Source organism: Notothenia rossii, assembly GCF_949606895.1.
Source record: "Notothenia rossii genome assembly, chromosome: 3".
Classification (NCBI taxonomy): domain Eukaryota; kingdom Metazoa; phylum Chordata; class Actinopteri; order Perciformes; family Nototheniidae; genus Notothenia; species Notothenia rossii.
In genome coordinates, this window is record NC_136901.1 from 2,560,469 (window position 1) to 2,584,643 (window position 24,175).

The window sequence follows — 24,175 nt, forward strand, 5'->3', positions numbered from 1 at the left end:
TTTATTTATTTGCATTTGCAGTATAGTATTTTTTTTCATAACAACAAATGTTAGCACGTTCCAGCATGCGACCCCCCGCCACGTGAATTGTCAACGGGGGGGGGGGGGTTGTTAGTGAATTGTCATACATAACAGTGTTTCCCATACATCGACATACAAACCCCACAGATTGTGTCTGTAGGTCTCTCCTAAATTCACCAAAAGTTAGCATTCTAACCGCCTGGGGCGCAGTATTCCGCTGCAGAGAAGACCAGGGCTTGGGTTGATAATCGCAGCGCTTTAGCGGAGGCTCCCAAGGTTGTTCCAGCGAGGCGGCGGATCAGCGCGACCCTTGATGTTACCTTAGAAAAAAACTAATGTATTTTATTGCCTAATTGAGCTCAATGTTTACGTTACCCGTATCTATCTATGCTTTTCTAGTTGGTCTCCTATCTTAGAACTATATTTATTCTACTTTTGACCTATTTTGTTGGCCTATTTGATTTCTCTATTTTGTTGGCCTATTTTATTAGCTACCTTGCCTCTAGTAGACTCGAACCCCATTCATTCTCAACTTTGGGTTGGAGATTTTGAAAACTCCTGCGCCTCATGAGGATCGAACGCAAGACTTCAGCTTACCTGAGCAGTGTTGTATCACTCTGAGCTATTGTTGGTGTTTAACCCTAACCCTGGTAGATTTAGTAAAACAAAGAAAATGTGAAAAAAGGAAATAAAACAAGTCATAGTGCAGTCAGTTAAAGGTGGGGTAGGTAATTTTGGAGAAACCAGCTGGAGTGCGCTAGAATTTGAAAATACACAGCTGGAAAAAATCTTTCTCTTCCTTACAGAGCCCCTCCTCCAACACACACGAACGCGCACATGACCAATGAGGGCACGAGATAAGTTTGTGCACAGATGGAAGGCTGACAGGCAGGTAGGCCATCCGGTTACTTTAGCCGGCTCAGATGATTGGTCGTGCTTTTTACAGCGCCACGGCTTCCAGAGATCACATTTATGGATTTTTCGTCAAAGCATTTCAGATATTCATTGCTATTGGGATGTTCAGAGCATTCCATGGAATATAACAAAAAGTGTATCTCGAGCCGGTTTCTTAAACTTACCTACCCCACCTTTAAGTATGTCCTACAATTGCGCCACAAACACCTTGATGTGAAAACTGTTCTTTCTAAAAAAACTCGTTTTTATATGAGGGGGAGGATCCTTATCCAAAAAAATATGTTTAATCTATCCTCCCCTGGCTATAACTGAGCTTACTTACAGTTCCAGTTTTTGACAAATTAATTTCCTGTAGCTGTACTCACCCATCAGTGCATCCACAGAAATGCTTCTTCCTACCTCCAGGAAGTTCTCTCATCACAAACCTCCACACGCAACCTCCACTCCACAAACATCATTAAAACCTTTCTTTTTAAAACAAATGTATGTCTTTTATTCCCTCCTGTTATCATTAAAGGCCAGCAGTGATTTAAATCTAATTTCCAACACAATATATAAAACACGTAATGACCGACACACACAGTTAGAAAGATGTTTCTTTTTATTACATTATTTTTCACTCTATACATGTGTGATCTAGCTATGTACAATCATATAATGTAATTATATTGTTACAGAAAGAATCAGATCAGACCAACAATAGTATCTATCTAGATTAACGTAATATATGAGGACGATCTACGAGGACTTTTGAGTGTTGTCCGCAGACATTTCAGTCACATGATGTTGTTTATATGATCTTATGTACACCATGTAAACACAGTCATATTAACATGAAATGCGCTAACGTAGATCCGAAACAAAAAGGCGGGGGTTTGGTGCAAACTGAGATTTACAGACAGATATCATACGTTTGCTGTGTAGTATAATATCGTTGTCTAAAAAAGGAGGTTGCCGTTAGGATCCGTCCTGACTCTGTCGGATGTCGGCTACGCTCTCTGGGACTCGCGCCACCATTCCCTCCATCCGCTTCGTCAGACAGATCTGGCAACCCAGACGAGACCTGTGCGCAGAAATAAGAGAATAAGATGAGCTTAATGAAATGCTGTACAGTGAGATAAAACACTGCTCATTTTAAATGTAGTCTTATTTTAAGAAACAAGCATTGGGTTACGCTCTTGTCTGCACGATTATGGAAACACTGCTGGCCTGATTCTCATTACATGTTATTAAAGGATGGAAGTGTTGGCCCACGAATAACCTATTATTGGTGGTGGAAAAATATATTTGACTTTGTATATAATACTAAAGTACCTCTGCCTATTATCAGTGCAAGATGTTACCCCTGCGATACTAAATGTGTTCACATGAATAGACTCAGTACACCCTTCATTTCTCATTTGATCAGTTGTTAAAATATTGAATAAAGCTGCCGATTACCATTTATTTATAAACGTATGTTCTGATACCACGAGGTGATGCTGCGTCACTGTTGAAGCTGATTAGTTGAGCCACAGCCGCCCACACAGCCTCTTAAGGGTCAATAGTTGACTAAAATGTAAGGGTTTATCCTCAACTAAACTTAAAAATAATGACTAAAACTACATCTAAAGTATTTTTTCTATTGTATTGTCCGACACTGAAGAATGTTAATCTCTAAAATAAATCCTTTTAAAGCAGCTTCGGTGAATATGATCTCATTACTGGATAAACTGGTTTGGCTCTCAGTAGAAAGGGCTGTGTGTGTGTGTGTGTGTGTGTGTGTGTGTGTGTGTGTGTGTGTGTGTGTGTGTGTGTGTGTGTGTGTGTGTGTGTGTGTGTGTGTGTGTGTGTGTGTGTGTGTGTGTGTGTGTGTGTGTGTGTGTGTGTGTGTGTGTGTGTGTGTGTGTGTGTGTGTGTGTGTGTGTGTGTGTTCTTACGTGTCAGACAGGCCGTAGGCTAAATCTAACATGTCCATCTCCTCGTCTGTGACGGGACCCAGACTCTTGTAGGTTTCCTCCTCAAAGATCAGATGGCACGTGGAGCAGGCCAGCGTTCCTTCACACGCGCCTGAAATGCAATTCAACAACATTTTCATCTCATCATCAATACATCTAGAGATTCATCTTTTGGTTTATTAAATGTCAGGAAATATGAAAAAATGTTCCGTTTCAGTCAACAACCCAAAGATATTCCCTTTAAGGTGATATATCATAGAAAAAGCAAGAAATCTCCATTTTTGGAGGCTGAAACTTTCGTTCTCCACGAAAAATAATGAATTTTTTGTTTATCTACTAACGTTGCAGTGACTAATGCAGTTTAAGGGTCTCAGGTCGATTATTTTTCATTTCCTTGCTCCTCGGTCTCGGTCTCACCGGAGGTTGATTTGTCTGCGCCGTCTTGAGTAGCGTCCCATGGCGCTTATTTCTACTGGAGGACCGAGGAGCGATAATGGAGGAGCTATAATCGAGGAACCACCAGACCATCCTTCGATGAAATCCTCAGACACTCGCCCCGCCCCCTTACTGTGTATCGCTCACTGATTGGACGATGCAGTGCATGCGCTGATCTGATGCTTCTTGACATGAGAGCATTTTCCCAGCGGAGTGAAGAGAATAAATGAACCTCACTGGAGTCACTCCTCAGTTTAAACTGTGTTTTGTTTCAATTCATGTTTCATTTAGTTACAAACATTTGATATATCTGAACAACAAAGTGGTCAAAAATCATTTTGTTCATTTTTTGGAAACATTTTCATGATCGCTTTTTTCGTTTATACATTTTAAGAATGGCGTTTATCTTTTTTGAGAATGAGTTCTTATTTTATTTTATTTATTGGGGTCTACAACAGATGATACAAATGTTTGTGTCAGTAAATGTGTGGCGGGGGTGTGTGTGGCAACAACGGGGACAGAGCTGCTGTCAGACGATCAGCTGTGCGGCGTCATCACAAACGGACGTCGCTTCACGTGACGCTCCGGAGGAAAGGACGTCCCATTGCTCTTAAAACTCATTTCCCTGCTTCTCGTGGTTTCCTTGCGTCTCTCCATGCTTCCCTGGAGGGAGGGACTAGTCGCAGGAAAACTACGGAAGGATTCCATTTAATCAGCTTGAGAAAGACCCTACGACATTGTTAAGCTTTATTGTCATGGCAGGAAAACGTCTGTGTGTCTGTGTGTGTCTCTGTGTGTGTATGTGTGTGTGTGTGTGTGTGTGTGTGTGTGTGTGTGTGTGTGTGTGTGTGTGTGTGTGTGTGTCTGTGTGTGTCTGTGTGTGTCTGTGTGTGTCTGTGTGTGTCTGTGTGTGTGTGTGTGTGTGTGTGTGTGTGTGTGTGTGTGTGCCTACCAAAGCCATCAAAGTCGAGGTCTTCATTGATAACGATATCTAGCAGTGAGTCTCCCGGTGAGCCCTTCACTGTGATCTTCTCCCCGTCTCTGTTGAAAAAATGCACCGTCACCTTGTTGTCTGACCTGGAAAAACAAAAACACACACATTTTATTATACATTTTAATAATCAGGGATCAGTGCCCTCTAGTGGTCAGAGCTCATCACTACACCAACAAATGTGCTACATGTTGAAATATAAGGCTCTGGCATAACATTAAAGGATTAAAATATATGGTCCAAAATAACATTAAAAGCAGGTTTTTTTGTTAAGTAACATAGTTTTATCGCCGGCCGGCCGATACATGCCGCACATTAAGTGGGCCTGTCTGTCAATTAATCCCCGGGCCACTTTTTCCCCCCAGTCCGCCCCTGCCCCCCTGCATGGCTTTTTTGTTGTGTGCAGTCAGTCTGTGTTTGTTATGTTCAGCTTTGAGGATAAACATTCTTCATCAGCTTAGCCTCGCCGACTTACTATTGAGCCAAACTAAATGTTCTTATAAAAGCATTTCGAACGTTAAAACTAGCACAGCTTCTTAGAACTGGGTCACCTCCACACACCCCGTGCAAACACAGATAGGGTGTATGCAGAACAATCAGCAAACAAGCACATATGGTTTAACATGGATTCTCTGTAGCTGCCAAGTATGGAAAGTGTTTTGAATATTTAAGCATTGCAAATACGCTTTCTTACATTGACAAAAACTGCATAAACAAAGGGAAAGGAACCAGGGCAATTACACTAGTCAGGTGTGTGCAAAGGGTTTCTAGGGTCTAGGGCAAAGTGGATAAACATGAGTGAGCAAACCCTGTGTGAATGTTTAAGTGGAATCAAATTAAAATGCCAACTCGTTCAGCTGTATTTAATCGACAGAGGAATAACCTTTGAAATCATTCAGAGAGAGAAGGCACAGTGATAATGAAACCCATTTTTACATTTAAGTACACATGGAAATAGATAATAAACTCCATGAACCGCTGGAAGTCAGAGGATTCCCATAAATCTGGCAGCTGGGAAGCAGAGCCTTGATTAAAAGTCCTTGTAACGAAAGATGAATCACTTTAGCCTCACCCAAGGTTCAATCAGACCGTCTAAGATAACACACTTCTACGCTATTTTGAGGGCGTTCACTGTTTTTTTTAACTTTTCGTGGAGCTCTAATCCAAACCTGTTCAATTTGACAGCCTTCTAGTTCATTTTAAATGTTTTAAACGTATTTGTTTTGTATTTTTATTCTACATCTGTGTTTCTTTGTATTTGTGCTTTATTTCTTTTGTCTCTCACTACACACTCCAGCAGAGTTTCTCATTGTCTCTCACTACACACTCCAGAAGAGTTTCTCATTGTCTCTCACTACACACTCCAGAAGAGTTTCTTATTGTCTCTCACTACACACTCCAGAAGAGTTTCTTATTGTCTCTCACTACACACTCCAGAAGAGTTTCTCATTGTCTCTCACTACACACTCCAGAAGAGTTTCTCATTGTCTCTCACTACACACTCCAGCAGAGTTTCTTATTGTCTCTCACTACACACTCCAGAAGAGTTTCTCATTGTCTCTCACTACACACTCCAGAAGAGTTTCTCATTGTCTCTCACTACACACTCCAGCAGAGTTTCTCATTGTCTCTCACTACACACTCCAGAAGAGTTTCTTATTGTCTCTCACTACACACTCCAGAAGAGTTTCTTATTGTCTCTCACTACACACTCCAGCAGAGTTTCTCATTGTCTCTCACTACACACTCCAGCAGAGTTTCTTATTGTCTCTCACTACACACTCCAGAAGAGTTTCTTATTGTCTCTCACTACACACTCCAGCAGAGTTTCTCATTGTCTCTCACTACACACTCCAGCAGAGTTTCTCATTGTCTCTCACTACACACTCCAGCAGAGTTTCTCATTGTCTCTCACTACACACTCCAGAAGAGTTTCTTATTGTCTCTCACTACACACTCCAGAAGAGTTTCTTATTGTCTCTCACTACACACTCCAGCAGAGTTTCTTATTGTCTCTCACTACACACTCCAGCAGAGTTTCTTATTGTCTCTCACTACACACTCCAGAAGAGTTTCTCATTGTCTCTCACTACACACTCCAGCAGAGTTTCTTATTGTCTCTCACTACACACTCCAGCAGAGTTTCTCATTGTCTCTCACTACACACTCCAGAAGAGTTTCTTATTGTCTCTCACTACACACTCCAGCAGAGTTTCTTATTGTCTCTCACTACACACTCCAGAAGAGTTTCTCATTGTCTCTCACTACACACTCCAGCAGAGTTTCTCAATGTCTCTCACTTCACACTCCAGAAGAGTTTCTCATTGTCTCTCACTACACACTCCAGCAGAGTTTCTCATTGTCTCTCACTACACACTCCAGCAGAGTTTCTCAATGTCTCTCACTTCACACTCCAGAAGAGTTTCTCATTGTCTCTCACTACACACTCCAGAAGAGTTTCTTATTGTCTCTCACTACACACTCCAGAAGAGTTTCTCATTGTCTCTCACTACACACTCCAGCAGAGTTTCTTATTGTCTCTCACTACACACTCCAGCAGAGTTTCTCATTGTCTCTCACTACACACTCCAGCAGAGTTTCTTATTGTCTCTCACTACACACTCCAGAAGAGTTTCTTATTGTCTCTCACTACACACTCCAGCAGAGTTTCTTATTGTCTCTCACTACACACTCCAGAAGAGTTTCTCATTGTCTCTCACTACACACTCCAGAAGAGTTTCTCATTGTCTCTCACTACACACTCCAGAAGAGTTTCTTATTGTCTCTCACTACACACTCCAGCAGAGTTTCTTATTGTCTCTCACTACACACTCCAGCAGAGTTTCTTATTGTCTCTCACTACACACTCCAGCAGAGTTTCTCATTGTCTCTCACTACACACTCCAGCAGAGTTTCTCATTGTCTCTCACTACACACTCCAGCAGAGTTTCTCATTGTCTCTCACTACACACTCCAGAAGAGTTTCTCATTGTCTCTCACTACACACTCCAGCAGAGTTTCTTATAGTCTCTCACTACACACTCCAGAAGAGTTTCTCATTGTCTCTCACTACACACTCCAGCAGAGTTTCTTATTGTCTCTCACTACACACTCCAGCAGAGTTTCTCATTGTCTCTCACTACACACTCCAGCAGAGTTTCTCATTGTCTCTCACTACACACTCCAGAAGAGTTTCTCATTGTCTCTCACTACACACTCCAGCAGAGTTTCTTATTGTCTCTCACTACACACTCCAGAAGAGTTTCTTATTGTCTCTCACTACACACTCCAGAAGAGTTTCTTATAGTCTCTCACTACACACTCCAGCAGAGTTTCTCATTGTCTCTCACTACACACTCCAGAAGAGTTTCTCATTGTCTCTCACTTCACACTCCAGCAGAGTTTCTTATTGTCTCTCACTACACACTCCAGAAGAGTTTCTCATTGTCTCTCACTTCACACTCCAGCAGAGTTTCTTATTGTCTCTCACTACACACTCCAGCAGAGTTTCTCATTGTCTCTCACTACACACTCCAGAAGAGTTTCTCATTGTCTCTCACTACACACTCCAGAAGAGTTTCTCATAGTCTCTCACTACACACTCCAGCAGAGTTTCTCATTGTCTCTCACTTCACACTCCAGCAGAGTTTCTTATTGTCTCTCACTACACACTCCAGAAGAGTTTCTCATTGTCTCTCACTTCACACTCCAGCAGAGTTTCTTATTGTCTCTCACTTCACACTCCAGCAGAGTTTCTCATTGTCTCTCACTTCACACTCCAGCAGAGTTTCTTATTGTCTCTCACTACACACTCCAGAAGAGTTTCTCATTGTCTCTCACTTCACACTCCAGCAGAGTTTCTCATTGTCTCTCACTACACACTCCAGCAGAGTTTCTCATTGTCTCTCACTACACACTCCAGCAGAGTTTCTCATTGTCTCTCACTTCACACTCCAGCAGAGTTTCTCATTGTCTCTCACTTCACACTCCAGCAGAGTTTCTTATTGTCTCTCACTACACACTCCAGAAGAGTTTCTCATTGTCTCTCACTTCACACTCCAGCAGAGTTTCTTATTGTCTCTCACTACACACTCCAGCAGAGTTTCTCATTGTCTCTCACTTCACACTCCAGCAGAGTTTCTTATGCATAAACACTGAATACAAAGTGTGTATGATAATAAATACTCCATCATGCAAAACTCACTTTACTGGTGCAACAAACTGAATCCAAACTTAGCAGGACTTTGTTTTCAACTAGAGAATGCAATTCCTGAAGAAATTGCTTGTGGGAATGCTTTATGCTGACGCTAAACTGCTATGCTGAAATGTAAAGTGTCAGAAGAAAGTGAAGAATTTAGATTGAAATGATACATGAACACTGGGGGCTTGAATGTGTGATGAGAGAAGAACACTTGTAATACAAGAAACAATTGCCTTATTGTAGGTAATTAACTGGAGACATTTCTAGCTGATATCTTTAAGTTAAAAAAAGTACCCTATTCACCTGGGGTGTCTCGCCTTCACTATTAGGCTTAATAAACCATTATAGACCTACATCACTTAGCAACAGCTGCACATGCCCACATGCTAACTATTGGTCTTACAAACCTACATAACATTACAAATAGTGTGAAAATATTATTTACAATATTAATAAAACTATGAATTCAATTTGAACTGATTGACAAGGCAAAACACTGCACAGCAGCAGCAGCATTAAAGGAAAAATATCATCTTGGGGCTTCACAAAACTCCAAATGTAGCCTGGGTTGGCACTAATGAAGACCCTTATTAGAGCAGATACATCCACCTTGTCCAAAATGTTACTATGGACATGCATCAAAGTCAGATGTGTCAGTCTCTTCTGTGTCATATTACTCTAGTTGTAGAGGTGGTGGGCTGAGAAGTAGCTGGTGGTCCACTCTTTTTATTCGGTTGTTTGTTGGAGAAAAAAAATCAAAAATCCTTTTTTGCGCCATTCTAGAAAGTTTTCAGTCTGCAGTGTGTGTGTCGCGTCAATTACGTCACTCTCCCACGACCTAGGACCTAGATGACTCTGATTTTATTTATTTGGAAAATAAATTCAAGCCACCTCACTGAAACAAATATGTACTATGACTATTATATGCTACTGTATACTTATATACGCAATAGCTCACGACAGGCCGTGGTATATGCTCATTATATCACAGCTAAGGGGCGTGGTTCGGCCCGACGCGATATAATGAGCATATATCACGGCCTGAGTGAGCTATTGCTTTTATAAAACGGTTACAAAGTGTGGCAATATGAAAGAAAAATACACACTCTAATTTAAATAGTTTTTATTAGTAAATAATGCTGTTCAAAATAAAATAGTCCCTCCGTTGCCTTCTGCAGAAAACATAGTGCGACGTGGTTGCTATGCAACAACACTAACAGCTGGCGAACATATTAGACAGAGAGCGTTGATCTATTATTCGGCTGTTTATTTACATTAATGTGTATGTTGCTGTTTATTGTGCACCCACTGAAAAACTGTCCAGCATCAGTAGTACAGTAGCATGGCTTACGTGGTGACTTGTATAGGTTGAGGTTGTTCTAGGCTGTTGCTTGGCGTGGCGAGAATATTGCTCCACTTTCTCCGGTCCCCGAGATTGGGTTTCCAGTAGCTCTGGAGAGAGCTTTCGCACCTGTGGCCACTAACGGTCATAATTTCTCTGCTTTGTTTCAAGACCCGCATCAGAAAGCTTTTGAATGGTACTACTTTTCCAGTTGGTCTAACTGCTCTTCACGTAGCTCTGCATGTCGTTGTTTAGTTGCTCTCTGGAGATAGGCACTGCACAATCCACTCCTCCATTCTATAGTAAGACCCCCCCGGAGGTCGAAGTTAATCTTAAATGTTTCCATTTTATGCTTTGTAAGTTTGTTTCGTAACGGAAGAAATTTAAATATATTTATAAAACTGACAAGTCAAATCAAGCAATCTGATTGGTCGATAGTGTTTTTGCGGACCTCTTCGATTACAGATTTGAAAACATCGTTGCTTGCTTTAAAAGTAGCATAATTCATTATGTTAAACCTTCAAAAGTATCTAGATATCCCTGCCCTAATGCCAAAGGAACTGCACACTGAATATGTTTTGCCCTTTAATGTCTATGTCTGGACTGCTGCGTAAAAAGGAGGCTTTCTGCCCCGTTACTTCTCCGCTGCTTTCTTGTTCCAGCCCAACGGTATATTGTTTTTCTCAGACGCGGAGGGATACTGACTTGTTGTGAAAAGTAACTTACAATTCTACCCGTGGTATACGCTCAGTATATCACGGCTAAGAACCAATCAGATTGCTTGATTTGACTTGACTTGTCCGTTTTATAAAGCTAATTTTATTTTAAATCATAACTATTTTATGTAGTTTAATCATTGTTATTTAGGTGCTCACTCAGTTTTTCAAATGTACACCACTCGCCAACAGGGATGCAGCACCCCAAGCACCCCTACTTCCCGCGGCTATGTCTTTCTATCCGTAAACTCCCTCAACGGGGCCGCTCGCTCTCTTTTCTTGATCGCCCTCTCACGAGTGAACAGTTCAATGTCCAGCTTCATTGTAGGATCTCTGCCATGTCTCTACTTTAGTTTGACCATCTCTGTTACTAAGTTATGGAATACTAAATAAATAAGTAATTAGATACCTTACCGTTACTGCGCTCTTAAAGAATGATACGAATAAGAACAATGCGTATTGAACTGGTTTAATTAATTAGTGAGTTTATTTAAGGTAGCCTAATTAGTTAGAGGCCCTATTTTATCAGTATGTCTCGACTGCAGTTACAATGGTCAAACTAAATTACAACAGAATAGTCCGCATTTTGTCTTTAATAGTTAACCTTAGATATGTTAATGAGATGTGAACCGCAAAACAAAAAATGTCCCTGGTTTTCATTTTTTAAATCAAGTCACCGAATGCAAGTAGTCGCCTTAGCTTATTTTGTAATGAGATGTGAATTACTGTTCAATTTAGTTGATGTAATAATCGTTTGGTTTATTTTACATTAAAAGCAAGTTTTCAAAAGGTCTTGTGTTTTTTTCAGGGGGAGGCCCTTTTTCCAGTTTAGAGCATTAGCCCCTCCAAATGTCTGTGCACGTCCCTGACTCTCTGAATATATTTTGCACATTTCTATGCATCCCTACATCTGTAAACATCTGCATAGCTTACAACTTATTTCCTTATGTTGTTGATGTTTGCACCACCATGCATGAGGTGGGAGAAGTACTCAGATCTGGCCCTTGAGTAAAAGTAGAAGTACTCAGATCTTGTACTTGAGTAAAAGTAGAAGTACTCAGATCTTGTACTTGAGTTAAAGTACTCAGATCTTGTACTTTAGTAAAAGTAGAAGTACCAGAGTGTAGGAATACTCTGGTTGCAGATTGGTCCATCTCAGAATAATATATATGATATGTTTTATAATGATTGATCATGAAAGTGTTCTCAAAGCTGGTAAAGGTGCAGCTAGTCTGAATGACTTTGTATACTGCAGGGTAGCTTGTGGATTTACTCCAGGTGGAACTAAAGTCTGATTTAACACTTGAATAGATGTAATAATCAATATGCATGATAACTACAGGTATTACATAAAAGTAGGAGTAAAAGTACACAGTATCATACAATGGAAGCACTCAAGTCAAGGACAAGTATCCCAACATTTTACTTAAGTACAGTATAGATTAAATGTACTTAGTTACTTTACACCACTGATTCTTGCATGTGTAAACCTAGATTTTAGGGACCTACCTGAGGAGGTGTCCCGAGGAAAAGCTCTGAGTCCTCGGCCAGGATCCAGAGGTGACTGCTGCCGTCCTCCATGCAAACTCTCTTAACCTCACGAGTCTTCTCAGAGCTGTCACTAAAGCCATTTTAAAACCCGTCCGACCTGCACAACACCGTAAACACACTCCACTTCAGTAGAAGAGGCACAAGCTAAGCTAAGGTAGCTTGTTTTAGCTGCGTTACGTCACCCCGTCACTGTCACGTTGGTTGCGTAACGTGCGTAACATTTACGTCAGAAAACGTGAGCGTTCCAAGCCACAAGAAAACAACATCCTGTAAGGACTTTCAAAATAGATTTGTTAGCAACCAACGTGTTGAAACTTTAGATTAAGAATAACACACACTTTTGGGATACTTGTACTTTACTTGAGTACTTCGATTGTTTGCTACTTTGTACTTTTACTCCACTACTTGTATTAAATACATTTAGTAACAAGGCAGATTTGGATTAATGTTGTGAAATATACTAAACTCTTAAATCACACTTTAGTTAAACCTGGAGTAATTCACCAATCTGCACAATGACTACTTTTAATTTTGGTACTTTAACTATGTTTTGATGCTGATACTTTTCTACTTTTACTTTAGTAACATTTTGATTACAGGACTTTTACTGTAACAGAGTACACTCTGGTACTATTATTACTCAAGTAAGATCTGAGAATTTCTACTATTACTCAAGTACAAGATCTGAGTACTTCTACTTTTACTCAAATACAAGATCTGAGTAGGCTACTTCTCCCACCTCTGGCCGTGCATACAGTAAATTCAAATGAAGTACCTCAAGTTAGTATGACTGTTTTGTATTGCATCCTCAGAAAGGTTTTTGTATAACCTTTATTTTGGAAGTTAAACCATGTTCCTGTTGCTAGGTGTTTCATTATGTCTGGCTTGATGCCGGCAACAGAAAATGCTCTGCCCCAAAAGTGTTGCTCAATAAAGGTCAAAGCCTTCCACATTTGGACCTCCAAACTCTCTTCTGGCAAAGATTGATAGAAAAATATCAGACAAAGGTCACGTTTACTAGAAGACAATTGTGTAATACATCTGCATCACTATGACAAGAAGCCTTACGAATGAGAAGCCAATTAAAAACAAGGGATCGGTTTGATTCATCTGTTTTAGACCAACGATGCATCATTTGAATTGAATTGAAATATATTGAATTATAACACCTTTTTTAAAACAGTGTATGGGGCACACCCAATGAACCATCTATAAAGCCACACCTTATTATAACCACCATCAAAAGAAATGAGCCGGTTGTGAAGCTAATGTAAACCTAAGCATTAACTTCAACTACTCGACACTCTTTCCAGATAATTCCCCGTACAAACTCTTATTTAAATACTATAGAGTTTGTTCGTCAGCACTGTATGTTTTAGCAATAGTTCACGACAGGCCGTGGTATATGCTCATTATATCACAGCTAAGGGGCGTGGTTTGGCCCGAAGCGAAGCGGAGCCCAACTGTATACAGTTTTTCTGAGACGCGGAGGGATACTGACTTGTTGTGAAAAGTAACTTCAATTCTACCCGTGGTAAACACTCAGTATATCACGGCTAAGAACCAATCAGATTGCTGGATTTGACTTGTCCGTTTTATAATACTGTTTATACAACAGCTGGAGCCAGAGATTATGACCTGCTTTATCCTTGGACTTTAACATTTCAAGTATGAATCTGGATAAAGCAAGTAACATGATTTCATATCTCAACATTTAGTGTAACTCATTCAGGTCTAAAGTACGGCAAACAACCTTTAGTGACCTCCACAGTCCACATTCACAAATATTGACTGAGCTATACCCTCAATTAAACCCATTTAGCAAACACTCAACTACAACTAAACCTGGAAAACTGAGTATATACATTACAACAAGATGTTAAGCGAAACGCTATCAGCTGATGTTATACTGTAAGAGCGTTGTGTTCAAAACTTGAGGGCAAAGTGCATGAAATATCAGCAATCTGTAGATAAATCATTATCTCATACAAGGTGTTCATGACCACGACAGTGATAAATGAACAGGTAAGCTACTTGTGTTCATTACTGCTGTCTCAGGTGAGCAACACACACACACACACCATCACTGCAACAGTTTATATATGTTACACTCGCTTATAGAGCGTTGTGCAGCAGATTAAAGCTTCTCTTTTTTATTAAAGGATGTTCAAGTTGGTGCTGCTGTTCCTGGCGCTGTCGGGTAAGATTTCACTCCTTCATCTTTCTTTCTAGTAATGCTCGTTTAAAACCTTGGTAGAAAATATTATAATTGATGTGCCAGAGTGTATTATCACACAGCTAGGATTCCAGATTTAAAGGTTTTTTTTTTTATGCACAGCTAGTGTAGATATGGCAATGACTATCTTAAGTCCTGGGCTCCTCCAACCAAGCAACATGTATATATATATATATATATATAAGAAATGAAACAATAACAATAGTGCAAGAAAAAACAGAATAGAAATAAAATTGTGCGTGAGAACAATGTGCAAGTAAACATGTAAGGAGTAAACTCTATACATGTTAAGTAGAATAAGATAAGCTAAAATTAAAAAAATGGGTACTAGTCGAGGGCCGGACTGGTTCAATGTTTACTGCAGAACTTATTGAAATGAACTTATTGCACATATTAAACCTGGAACTAACAAATCTTAAATGATTGCCTATAAAAACAACATTAAACATTAAATAATCAGTTCATTCATTTCTTATGGCTCTATCTGCAGCTTCTCCAGAGTCATTTCTTATGAGTACATTTTCCCACAGGCCAACAACAGCTTCAACAAAACTATTTCCCTCAAAGAGAAACCAAACATGCCCTGTTGTCGTGAGAGAGAAAGTGCAGAAGGAAACATGTAAACTCAGTGTGCTGCTCTGTGATGCTAGTTCAGATACTTGGCATCTCATCTCGGGTGCAAGGTCATCAATGTTTGGGCTCAGGCTCTGAGCTGAGGAGACCCTCAGGATGGAGTGAAGGTGTGCGTGCAATATACCGGCGGGCCAGGTCTAATAGGAATTAGAAATTATCCTGCGGGCCGAAATTAAATCCACCAAGGGCCTGATTTGGCCCCCGGGCCTTGAGTTTGACACGTGATATACGTTATGGCTTATAGAATACTTTGATTTCCAGATAACGTGAAGATTGTTTTATCATAAAAATAAATAACTTCTATCTTCTTCTCTATTTTTAAAATTAAATAATAATTGAATTGCAGATGACCATAAAGGTTTTACCTTATGATCCCGTTTGATATATTTTAAAAATATATTCATACTTTCTTTTTTCTGTAGAATATTTATGTTGTATTAATATTTATTTCTGATATATTTGATTAGGTACTTGACCGACTACGACCTTTACTCTTGATTAGTGGACCTTTATCACAGTCATTTGTTGTCCTTGTAATTTATTGCCTTGTCTCTAAAACTACAATGTCATCAGAGACAAATTATACTTTGACCATTATTGATTTATTACACCGTTTGAAAAGCCTACATATTTTCTGGTTAATATTTGATATAAAGGGCAGGGACTGTATCTATCTGGCAACTGGCAGTATACAGTATGTTTAACACGGGAGGAAGTCTAAGGTATTCAAACACCACTATCACTAGCTTTATGTGAACATCTCAATTAAGTAAATAAATAAATAAGTTAATTAATACATAAATAAGTAAATACATAAGAAAGTAAGTAAGTACATAAATAATTAAATAAATAACATTTTTGACTTTAATCTCAGAATTCTGAAAAACAGTCAGAATTCTGTCTTTTCTCTCACAATTTGATTTCACTTTTGGTCACATCCTAAACATTTTTTCTCATGTGGCCCTAACCCCTCGATTCCACCGGGTCCGTCTGCGTCGCGTCACGGCTGCACCGCGGTTTTGGTCCGGCCTCCTCCGGCGTCAGACCCTACCGGGCGCGTTTCAGAAGCGTTTCAGAAGCGGAGCGTCTTGCCTGCCTGCTCGCAGTTTTTGTTGATTTGGGCATATTTCCTGGACAGGCTACTTTGTACAGACTAAGTTAATAATAATTGTAATATCCCAGTTATAAACGACATGAATCAAACATGTGTTGCTGTATTTTAGTGGTAAAAATGCATTCATCATCATCATAATTATTCTATATATATAATTTACACAGTGCCTGTAGACCGGAGGAGAACGCTGGCATTTCTCCTCCTACTTGAAAGACTACAGAGGGATAGGGTCTGCTAAATTAGTTTATTTGGGGGATGGGCCGGATCTTCTGACCAGTCCACTTCCTGCCCGGCGCCTCTGCAATGCATCGCGTCGAAAATAGACTTGAATCCTATTTTGAGCGGAGCCCAGCGCCGAGACGCTTCTGAGCCGTAAACGCAGCCGTAACGCGACGCGGACGGAACCGGTGGAATCTAGGGGGAATGCTATTCCGTAGGGTTTCCATAAATGCAGATCCTTTGCTTTAGCTGCGATTTTTATTCTAGAAATTCTGACTTTTTCTAACAATACTGACTTTTTTCTCATGTGGCCCTAATCATCTTCCGTAAATGCAGACCCTTGGCTTTCACTGCCATTTAATAACCCCTCTCATCCTGCAAAGTGAAGATTAAAACCTCTAACCGTAAAGTACACATTACCCTTCACAGGCCTCCAGGCTCTTCCTCTTGCTAGACGGTTGCAGAAGACACCTTCAACCTACCAGCTTCCTGATGGCTTTCGACAGGGAACCGAACTTTTCGACATGCGTGAACCAGTTTCTGACTTCAGACAAGGTACCGAACCCTCCAGGAGATTCATCGTGGACCTGAACACCGGTCTGCTGCAAGAACACATGAGCGAGATGGACAGGGGAGACGGTATGAATCCAACTTAATCTAGAAGTAATTTAAAGAGGTTTTTAGTTTTTCATTTTTGCATTTCCTTTTTTCTGTAGCTTTCATCCGTCCTCTAGGAAAAGGATTGGGAGAGATGGAGGGAAGTCACCTGCTGACAAATGAGGGTGAGGAAGATACAAAGTGAACTAAACTCAGTTTAACTACTATTTATTCTCCACTACTAAGTAACTACCCTCAAATGAATAACATATCAATAATAAACCCTGATTAATCTAAATGTTTTCTGTCTTCCAGTCCCTGAAGATGTTCCAGCCCAGAAGAACATTGGTGGTGCTGTTTGGGTCCGGGTGGAGAAACCCTCTGATCCTCGTCTCCCAGATGGTTTCAGACAGGGAACTGAACCTATGATGTCTCTCCCAGAGAGTTTCAGGCAGGGAACCGAACCTATGATGTCTCTCCCAGAGGGTTTCAGACAGGGAACTGAACCCATGATGTCTCTTCCAGATGGCTTTAGGCAGGGAACTGAACCTATTCACACGGTCCCAGATAGTTTTAGGGAGGAAATTCAATCTATGAAGTCCATCCATGAGGGGCTTAGCCAGGGAACCGAACCTATTCATATGGTCCCAGACGGCTTTGGGCAGGAAATTACATCTAAGATGTTCATCCCAGATGGTTTCAGACAGGGAACCGAACCCAGGATGTCCATCCCAGAAGGTTTCAGACAGGGAACCGAACCCAGGGTGTCCATCCCAGAGGGTTTTAGACAGGGAACCGAACCTATGATGTCAATCCCAGAAGACTTGAGCCAGGGAACAGAACCTATTCATACGGCCCCAGAGAGTTTTAGGGAGGAGATTCAATCTATGATGTCCATCCATGAGGGCTTTAGGCAGGAAACCGAATCCATGATGTCCATCCCAGAAGGTTTGAGACAGGGAACCGAACCGATGATGTCAATCCCAGATAGTTTTAGGCAGGAAATCGAACCTATTCATATCGTCCCGGACGGCTTTTGGCCAGAAATTAAATCTATGATGTCCATCCCAGAAGGCTTTAGGCAGGGAACCGAACCTATGATGTCCATCCCAGAAGGCTTTAGGCAGGGAACCGAACCCATGATGTCCATCCCAGAAGGCTTTAGGCAGGGAACAGAACCCATTATGTCCATCCCAGAAGGCTTTAGGCAGGGACCAGAACCCATGATGTCCATCCCAGAAGGCTTTAGGCAGGGAACCGAACCCATGATGTCCATCCCAGAAGGCTTTAGGCAGGGAACCGAACCCTTGATGTCCATCCCAGAAGGCTTTAGGCAGGGACCAGAACCCATGATGTCCATCCCAGAAGGTTTCAGGCAGGGAACCGAACCCATGATGTCCATCCCAGAAGGCTTTAGGCAGGGAACCGAACCAATTATGTCCATCCCAGAAGGCTTTAGGCAGGGAACCGAACCCATGATGTCCATCCCAGAAGGCTTTAGGCAGGGAACCGAACCCATGATGTCCATCCCAGAAGGTTTCAGGCAGGGAACAGAACCTTTGATCCCAGAAGGTTTCAGGCAGGAAACTGAACACTCCACCCCCGAGCTCCAGACAAAGACAGTGGCATGTAAGGGGGACATCATCAATGGGAACTGTTATGAGTTCAATCCCACACCGCTGACCTTCCAAGATGCTCAGGTTAGACACATTACATCCAATATGTGATAACTGTGATTCTACGTAAATCAAACCTTGATATAATGCTAATAACACACATAAGATAATGTGCTATAAATAATCCACTGCCTTTGTTTGAATAATATTCTTGCATTTTGTGTGCTTTTGTACTCTCTCCACCCTCATTCGTCACCAATAGTTTTTAATCTGCTTTTGGCTCCATGAATGAAATCTCACTCTTGTGTCTCCAGGCCAAATGCAGATCTCTTGCCCCAAATGCTGAGCTTGCATCTGTAACAACCGGAGATCTGCATTCACGCCTGGTTTCTCTCTCGACAAACGGTGGTGAAAACAGCCCGGTGTTGACGTGGATAGGAGGCACGGTCAAGGCAAGTCATACAGAATAAATGTTTTGGAAAAGCTGTCTCACATCACACTTTTTTTGAATGACCATGTACCGTGACGCAGGAAGGAGGCCAAGGAGAGTATCATCAGATATGTTATCAACAGGACAGATAGTGTCTTACCTTGGTGAAACATTGACCTGTGGACTCCATCTGTTTCTGCGCTGTCACTTAACAAGGCCAGAAAGTAAAACAAATGTTTCTAATACTTCAGTGTGTTTTCCCTAAAATATCCTACACAGGACTTTTAAAGTGTGTTAAAGCTGTATTTACACTAGACCAAAAGATCAGAATACTTTAAAAGTTTAATGCGTGCATATTATAATAAGCTGTGTGTGTTGATTTGGCACACCTCAGAACCAGAAGGCATCATGGGTAGACGGGTCGGACTGGAGTTACAGCGACTGGATGCCCGGACACCCCAACATCCACACTGATAAACCAGTGTGTGTGGAGATGTTCAAGATAGGTAAGAACACCACACACACATATTTACACACACCAATGACTGATTAAGTGGTACAACTAAATAGTTTAGAAAGAAGACTACAGTGCAGAGAGAATCTTTCCCCTGAAGCACCAATGGAAACTTGTTCTGTCCCTTTAGCACAATTGAACATGTAAATAAATACTGTTAATACTAGTAGGCACATATTCGGTCATATTTATACAAAATGGTCTTAGAAATATCCTCAGAGAGTCAGCCAATATGTGTTTTTCTAATCTGTCCCTACCCTTTCCTGCAGATGAGAGCTGGTGGACGGCGGCTGACTGTGACCTGAAGAGAGCGTCCATCTGCTCATACCAGATCAATGCATAAAAACCACAAAGAAACAACAGTTTTTAACAATCTAACGGACAGATATGTTTCCATCGTCTGCATCTGTTGAATAAAACATGGAATTTTACATCTGAGTGCTTCTGTTTCATATCTTTTAATACCCATCTTCATCCTTCAAAAACACCATCCAAATCACTTAAATTTAGACAAGACTTTAATGATCATTTTCCACTTGTGTATACAAAGCAGTTTATACAGATTAGGGAGCCAAGTTAAAACAAATTTGTTACAATTTAGTACCTGGAAAGTGCAAAAGTACATTTCAAATACGCTGAAATAAAAATCATGCTGTACATTATATACTGTATTCATAAATAATCACAGATATACACACATCCATTTGGTGACGGACACAGAGAATGATGCTAAGACACAAAATAGTACTCTTTGAAGTCCTATGCTCTTGGTTTTCCCGTTGAAACTGGGGGGGTTTTAACATCTGGAATGCTGCTTTAGTTTGGATGTACATTACGGTCAGGGACGATAAGCTTCGGTAATGAGAGGAACCTGTGTCAATGCCACACCGGGATAAAGGCACTCCGTTTGTTGCAGTCGTGGAACAACTCAAACAGTGGTCTGATGTCTGAATGACAAATGAGGATGAACAACACAGAACATCTCAAAAACAAGGACACAGATTGGTCTCTATGTTGCCGTGACGCTTAAATAAAAACACAAAAAGAAAGAAGAACCGCTGTGACCCCAAAAACTCACCGGCTGCCACAGAATCAGAAACACCACATCAACAGAGTTTGGCTATAAAAAATAAACATGCATCATTGACACACACACACACACACACACACACACACACACACACACACACACACACACACACACACACACACACACACACACACACACACACACACACACACACACACACACACACACACACACACACACACACACACACACACACACACACACACACACACACACACACACACACACACACACACACACACACACACACACACACACAACATATAAATTACATCCACAGGAGCTTCATTCTGTGGCTTCTTGTGATTCTAATGTCAGTAAATAAATCACATTCGAACAACAAGGCATGCAGAAGGAGGAAGGAGATAAGAAGAGGAAGGATGAATTAGGGTGCATGTATTGTTCCAGAAGCTAGAGGAAGACAGGTGTATTGCTGCTAACACTGACATATCATAGAGCCCTTGTGGATTTGCTCCTTCCTCTGCAGGTCTCTTAACAGTCTTTACAGTTTAAGATATGCCCTCCCGGTGTCTATATTCAAGAGACAAGCTGTGATTTTAAAAACTGCTACTACTACTTATAAATAAACATGGATTCAAGTAACTTAAAAACATTCGATGAAGTGTTGTGTGGCTTTAAAGTCATTCCTCTCTTTAAAGGACGTAGTGTTTTGCCTGTAGTGAGAACATACTTGCCAACATTAAAAGACAGATGTTTCTAGAACAAAACAAGTCAGTCATATCTAAGCGTAAAAATAAATCCACCATCACTGTGTCTGCTTCTCAATCTCTAAATGGTCCAAAAAATGCTGCATACCAACAGAGGGTGGTAGGTAGGGACATGCATGCATCTGTCTGGAAACCAACAGAAAAACCCAAAGAATAAAAAAAGACAATCTCACTCAGACGTATAAATAAGAAGAGGAGAGGCAGAGCGTCTCGTGAGTGATGTTACTGCATAAGGCTGCTGTGTGGCAGCTTTAAGGCAAACTAAGATGCCACTTTAAACTATACTTTGACAGAGAACACACACACACACACACACACACACACACACACACACACACACACACACACACACACACACACACACACACACACACACACACACACACACACACACACACACACACACACACACACACACACACACACACACACACACACACACACACACACACACACACACACACACACACACACACACACACACACACACACACACACACACACACACACACACAGGAGAGCAATCAGCCGGCAGATGGGAGAAACATCAGGTAAGAAGGACGATGGATGGGGATGGTTTTAAGGTGGTGCTGAGGCTGGCACTACTTCTGGATTTGAACCACAGCGCCAGCGCCGTAATCTCAAACACAGAAAAACTTAAAAACACACATGCAGAGTTTGTGGAAAACGCAGGAAGAACTTCTTCACACAGAATGACTGCTGGCTGATGGGTATGGAGGTGACAGGAATGTGGAAGGGGGGGGGTCAGACGTTGTGCGTTCTGTACACCGTTTCCCCCGAGGAAATCTGCGTGAGTTTCTTGCTGCCCCACAACTTCCTCGTGATCTGGCCCGAGCGCATCTGAGAAGAGTGGAGGAAGAGGAGGAGGAAGTGGGATGAAGGAGAGTGGGGGGAGAGTGGGGAAAGAAAAGCGTGAAGTCAAAGGAAAAGGAGGATGTGATTCATGAGTGACTGATTAGTTCATCGATTGACTTGTGAAGCATTAAAGAAAATGATAATCAAAGCTCGATTCACTTTGGTGAGGCCATTTGAACAGAAAGGGTGAAGAGGTGCGATGAACATCCACTAAACTATTTACATTATCAAAACATTAAACTTGGCGTACGATTTCTAGTTTGCATTATTAGATTGTGGCTACGGTTAATATGGCTTACATCTGCAGAAGCATTAATTAGTTTGTTTCACAGCATATTTGTTGACGAGTACACTAACACGTGACATAATGACACTTCAGGTAGACAGCAGTGGTGGGAGTTCATCCCAAATATCACACAGATGAGTTTGAAAACAACAGAACGAGGTACGTCAGAGTCGTGTCCGCTCAGCGCTGAAGGAATGTGATAAATCTGTGTGTGGCTCAGATCTAAATGTGTGTTTAAAGGTCACCTATTAGACAGTTTACATCAATATATTATAGGTCTCAGATATATCCAGAGCCTGTCTCTGATTGGCTGAAACACCAAACAGATCATTGCAGCATTACCCATAATCCCCTCTGTTTCAGCCCTGTTTCCAAAGTGCTGATTCTCTGTCTGTTACTTTAGATGAAAATAAGGAGCCCCTCCCCACGCCCCTCTGAGAGACATTTGGTTACAAAGAACTCAATGGTGCTCTAGGAGGAGATTCAGGTGATAAGGGGGGGGGGGGTTACCTTGGTTGCTGATTGGCTCATGGTTACACAAGACAAAACATCGTTATGACATCATAACGTGGCCAAAATCTGATCAGCTCATTTTCAGACAGGTTTTTATAGAAATGGATCAAAAAGAGAGAGAATCTTTCAGAGTCTCTTTCCACAGAGGGGACACATGCTGATGTAGAAGAGACATGTGGATTTTGCATAATAGGTGACCTTTAAGTGAGGGAGGAAATGAGGCCAAAGGAAACAAACTGTGGGGGCGACAACCATCCCTGAGAAGGAGAGGTGTGGACGGACGAAGAGGGTTTTTATCTGTCAGATCTGCAGCAAAGGGTGTTCTAGAGTCGCCGGGGTTTATGGGACGTGGGGCTGAACACCAGCTGGTCGCGTTGGTGCAGCAAACGGGTTGGAGAGCGCGCTCTGAGAGGAGCCATCAGAGGGGAGGCCATGAGAGGAGACCCCTCCAGACTCTGAGCGATGTAGTTCCTCAGCGATTGCTTTACCTCCGCGGGCTTTCCCACGCCAACGATGATCAGCTTCCCGTCCTCCAGACCCACCAGAACGTGGCTCTGCTCCTTCGTCACCGAAACACAACGCACCGGCACCCTCATGGCCATGGGCTCCGAACACAGAGACAGACTGATGGGAGGAACAACAGCTTAACGTTAATATCTACATTTATCTTAAGAAGATCTCAGTGGATGTCCACAAGCCTCCGGGTGCTGAGCTCTAGTTCTCTTTAGTAAGAGAAGGCACTCGTAATGAGCTCTCAGATGTCTGGAGGTTTACCTGTAGAGGTCCCGGATGGTCAGGTATCCCTGCTCGCTGCCGACGATGACCACGTATTCTCCTGAAACACACATATCAGTCAGCTGCTCCTTCAGAGGCTCGCTGCACAGGTGCTTCCCGTTCACAGAGTAAAGGTGGAGGGCGTTCTTATCCTGGGGGGAGGACATAAAACACTTTGTTAGAAAAATCTCACTAGCTTGAGGTTCAATAATCAGGATCCATGTATCTGTGATCCTCTCCAGAATGGAAGGAGTCATCACATACAGAGCATCAACTAGTTCCTGAACAGTGTCCTTCACATGCTGATATCCAAGAGAGGGAGTTACTCAGTCACAAGATGGAGGAATACCGGTTCTTCTAGCTAATCATACATCCTGCTGTCACGAACAAAATACTCTTCTCTCAAAATGTTGGCTTTTTTCTGAAAATCTCAAAGTTCT

The 24,175-nt window shown here is 41.6% G+C and overlaps 3 protein-coding genes across 8 annotated transcripts in view; 1 reads left to right on the forward strand and 2 right to left on the reverse strand.

The window, feature by feature from the left end:
• Positions 1 to 1,519: 1,519 nt before the first annotated feature.
• Positions 1,520 to 12,306, reverse strand: fdx1 (ferredoxin 1). Its single transcript, XM_079672958.1, has 4 exons — positions 12,068 to 12,306; positions 4,261 to 4,385; positions 2,856 to 2,985; positions 1,520 to 1,999 (listed from the first exon to the last, which is right to left on the reverse strand). The coding sequence occupies exons 1-4, from the start codon at positions 12,187 to 12,189 to the stop codon at positions 1,894 to 1,896; spliced, it is 483 nt and encodes a 160-aa protein (XP_079529084.1). The 5' UTR covers positions 12,190 to 12,306; the 3' UTR covers positions 1,520 to 1,893.
• A 1,788-nt stretch (positions 12,307 to 14,094) lies between these two features.
• Positions 14,095 to 24,175, forward strand: part of LOC307032126 (uncharacterized protein) — a 106,696-nt gene continuing 96,615 nt past the window's right edge. The window contains exons 1-9 of one of the 3 annotated variants that reach the window (XM_079669897.1): positions 14,112 to 14,134; positions 14,272 to 14,309; positions 16,741 to 16,950; positions 17,028 to 17,093; positions 17,224 to 18,276; positions 18,481 to 18,608; positions 18,839 to 18,976; positions 19,349 to 19,460; positions 19,738 to 19,892. In XM_079669897.1, the coding sequence (XP_079526023.1) occupies positions 14,127 to 14,134; positions 14,272 to 14,309; positions 16,741 to 16,950; positions 17,028 to 17,093; positions 17,224 to 18,276; positions 18,481 to 18,608; positions 18,839 to 18,976; positions 19,349 to 19,460; positions 19,738 to 19,811 (1,827 nt within the window). In that variant the 5' untranslated portion in view covers positions 14,112 to 14,126 and the 3' untranslated portion in view covers positions 19,812 to 19,892. Of the gene's footprint in view, positions 14,168 to 14,271; positions 14,310 to 16,740; positions 16,951 to 17,027; positions 17,094 to 17,223; positions 18,609 to 18,838; positions 18,977 to 19,348; positions 19,461 to 19,737; positions 19,893 to 24,175 lie in introns of all 3 variants that reach the window. The other 2 variants (XM_079669896.1, XM_079669895.1) reach the window with 2 other exon arrangements.
• The window catches only part of nbeal1 (neurobeachin-like 1), a 63,880-nt gene continuing 59,673 nt past the window's right edge, over positions 19,969 to 24,175 (reverse strand). For 2 of the 4 annotated variants that reach the window (XM_079669894.1, XM_079669892.1), the window contains 3 exons: positions 23,736 to 23,887; positions 23,450 to 23,585; positions 19,969 to 22,147 (listed from right to left, as the gene is read on the reverse strand). In XM_079669894.1, coding sequence (XP_079526020.1) covers positions 22,052 to 22,147; positions 23,450 to 23,585; positions 23,736 to 23,887 — 384 coding nt within the window. In that variant the 3' untranslated portion in view covers positions 19,969 to 22,051. The other 2 variants (XM_079669893.1, XM_079669891.1) reach the window with 1 other exon arrangement.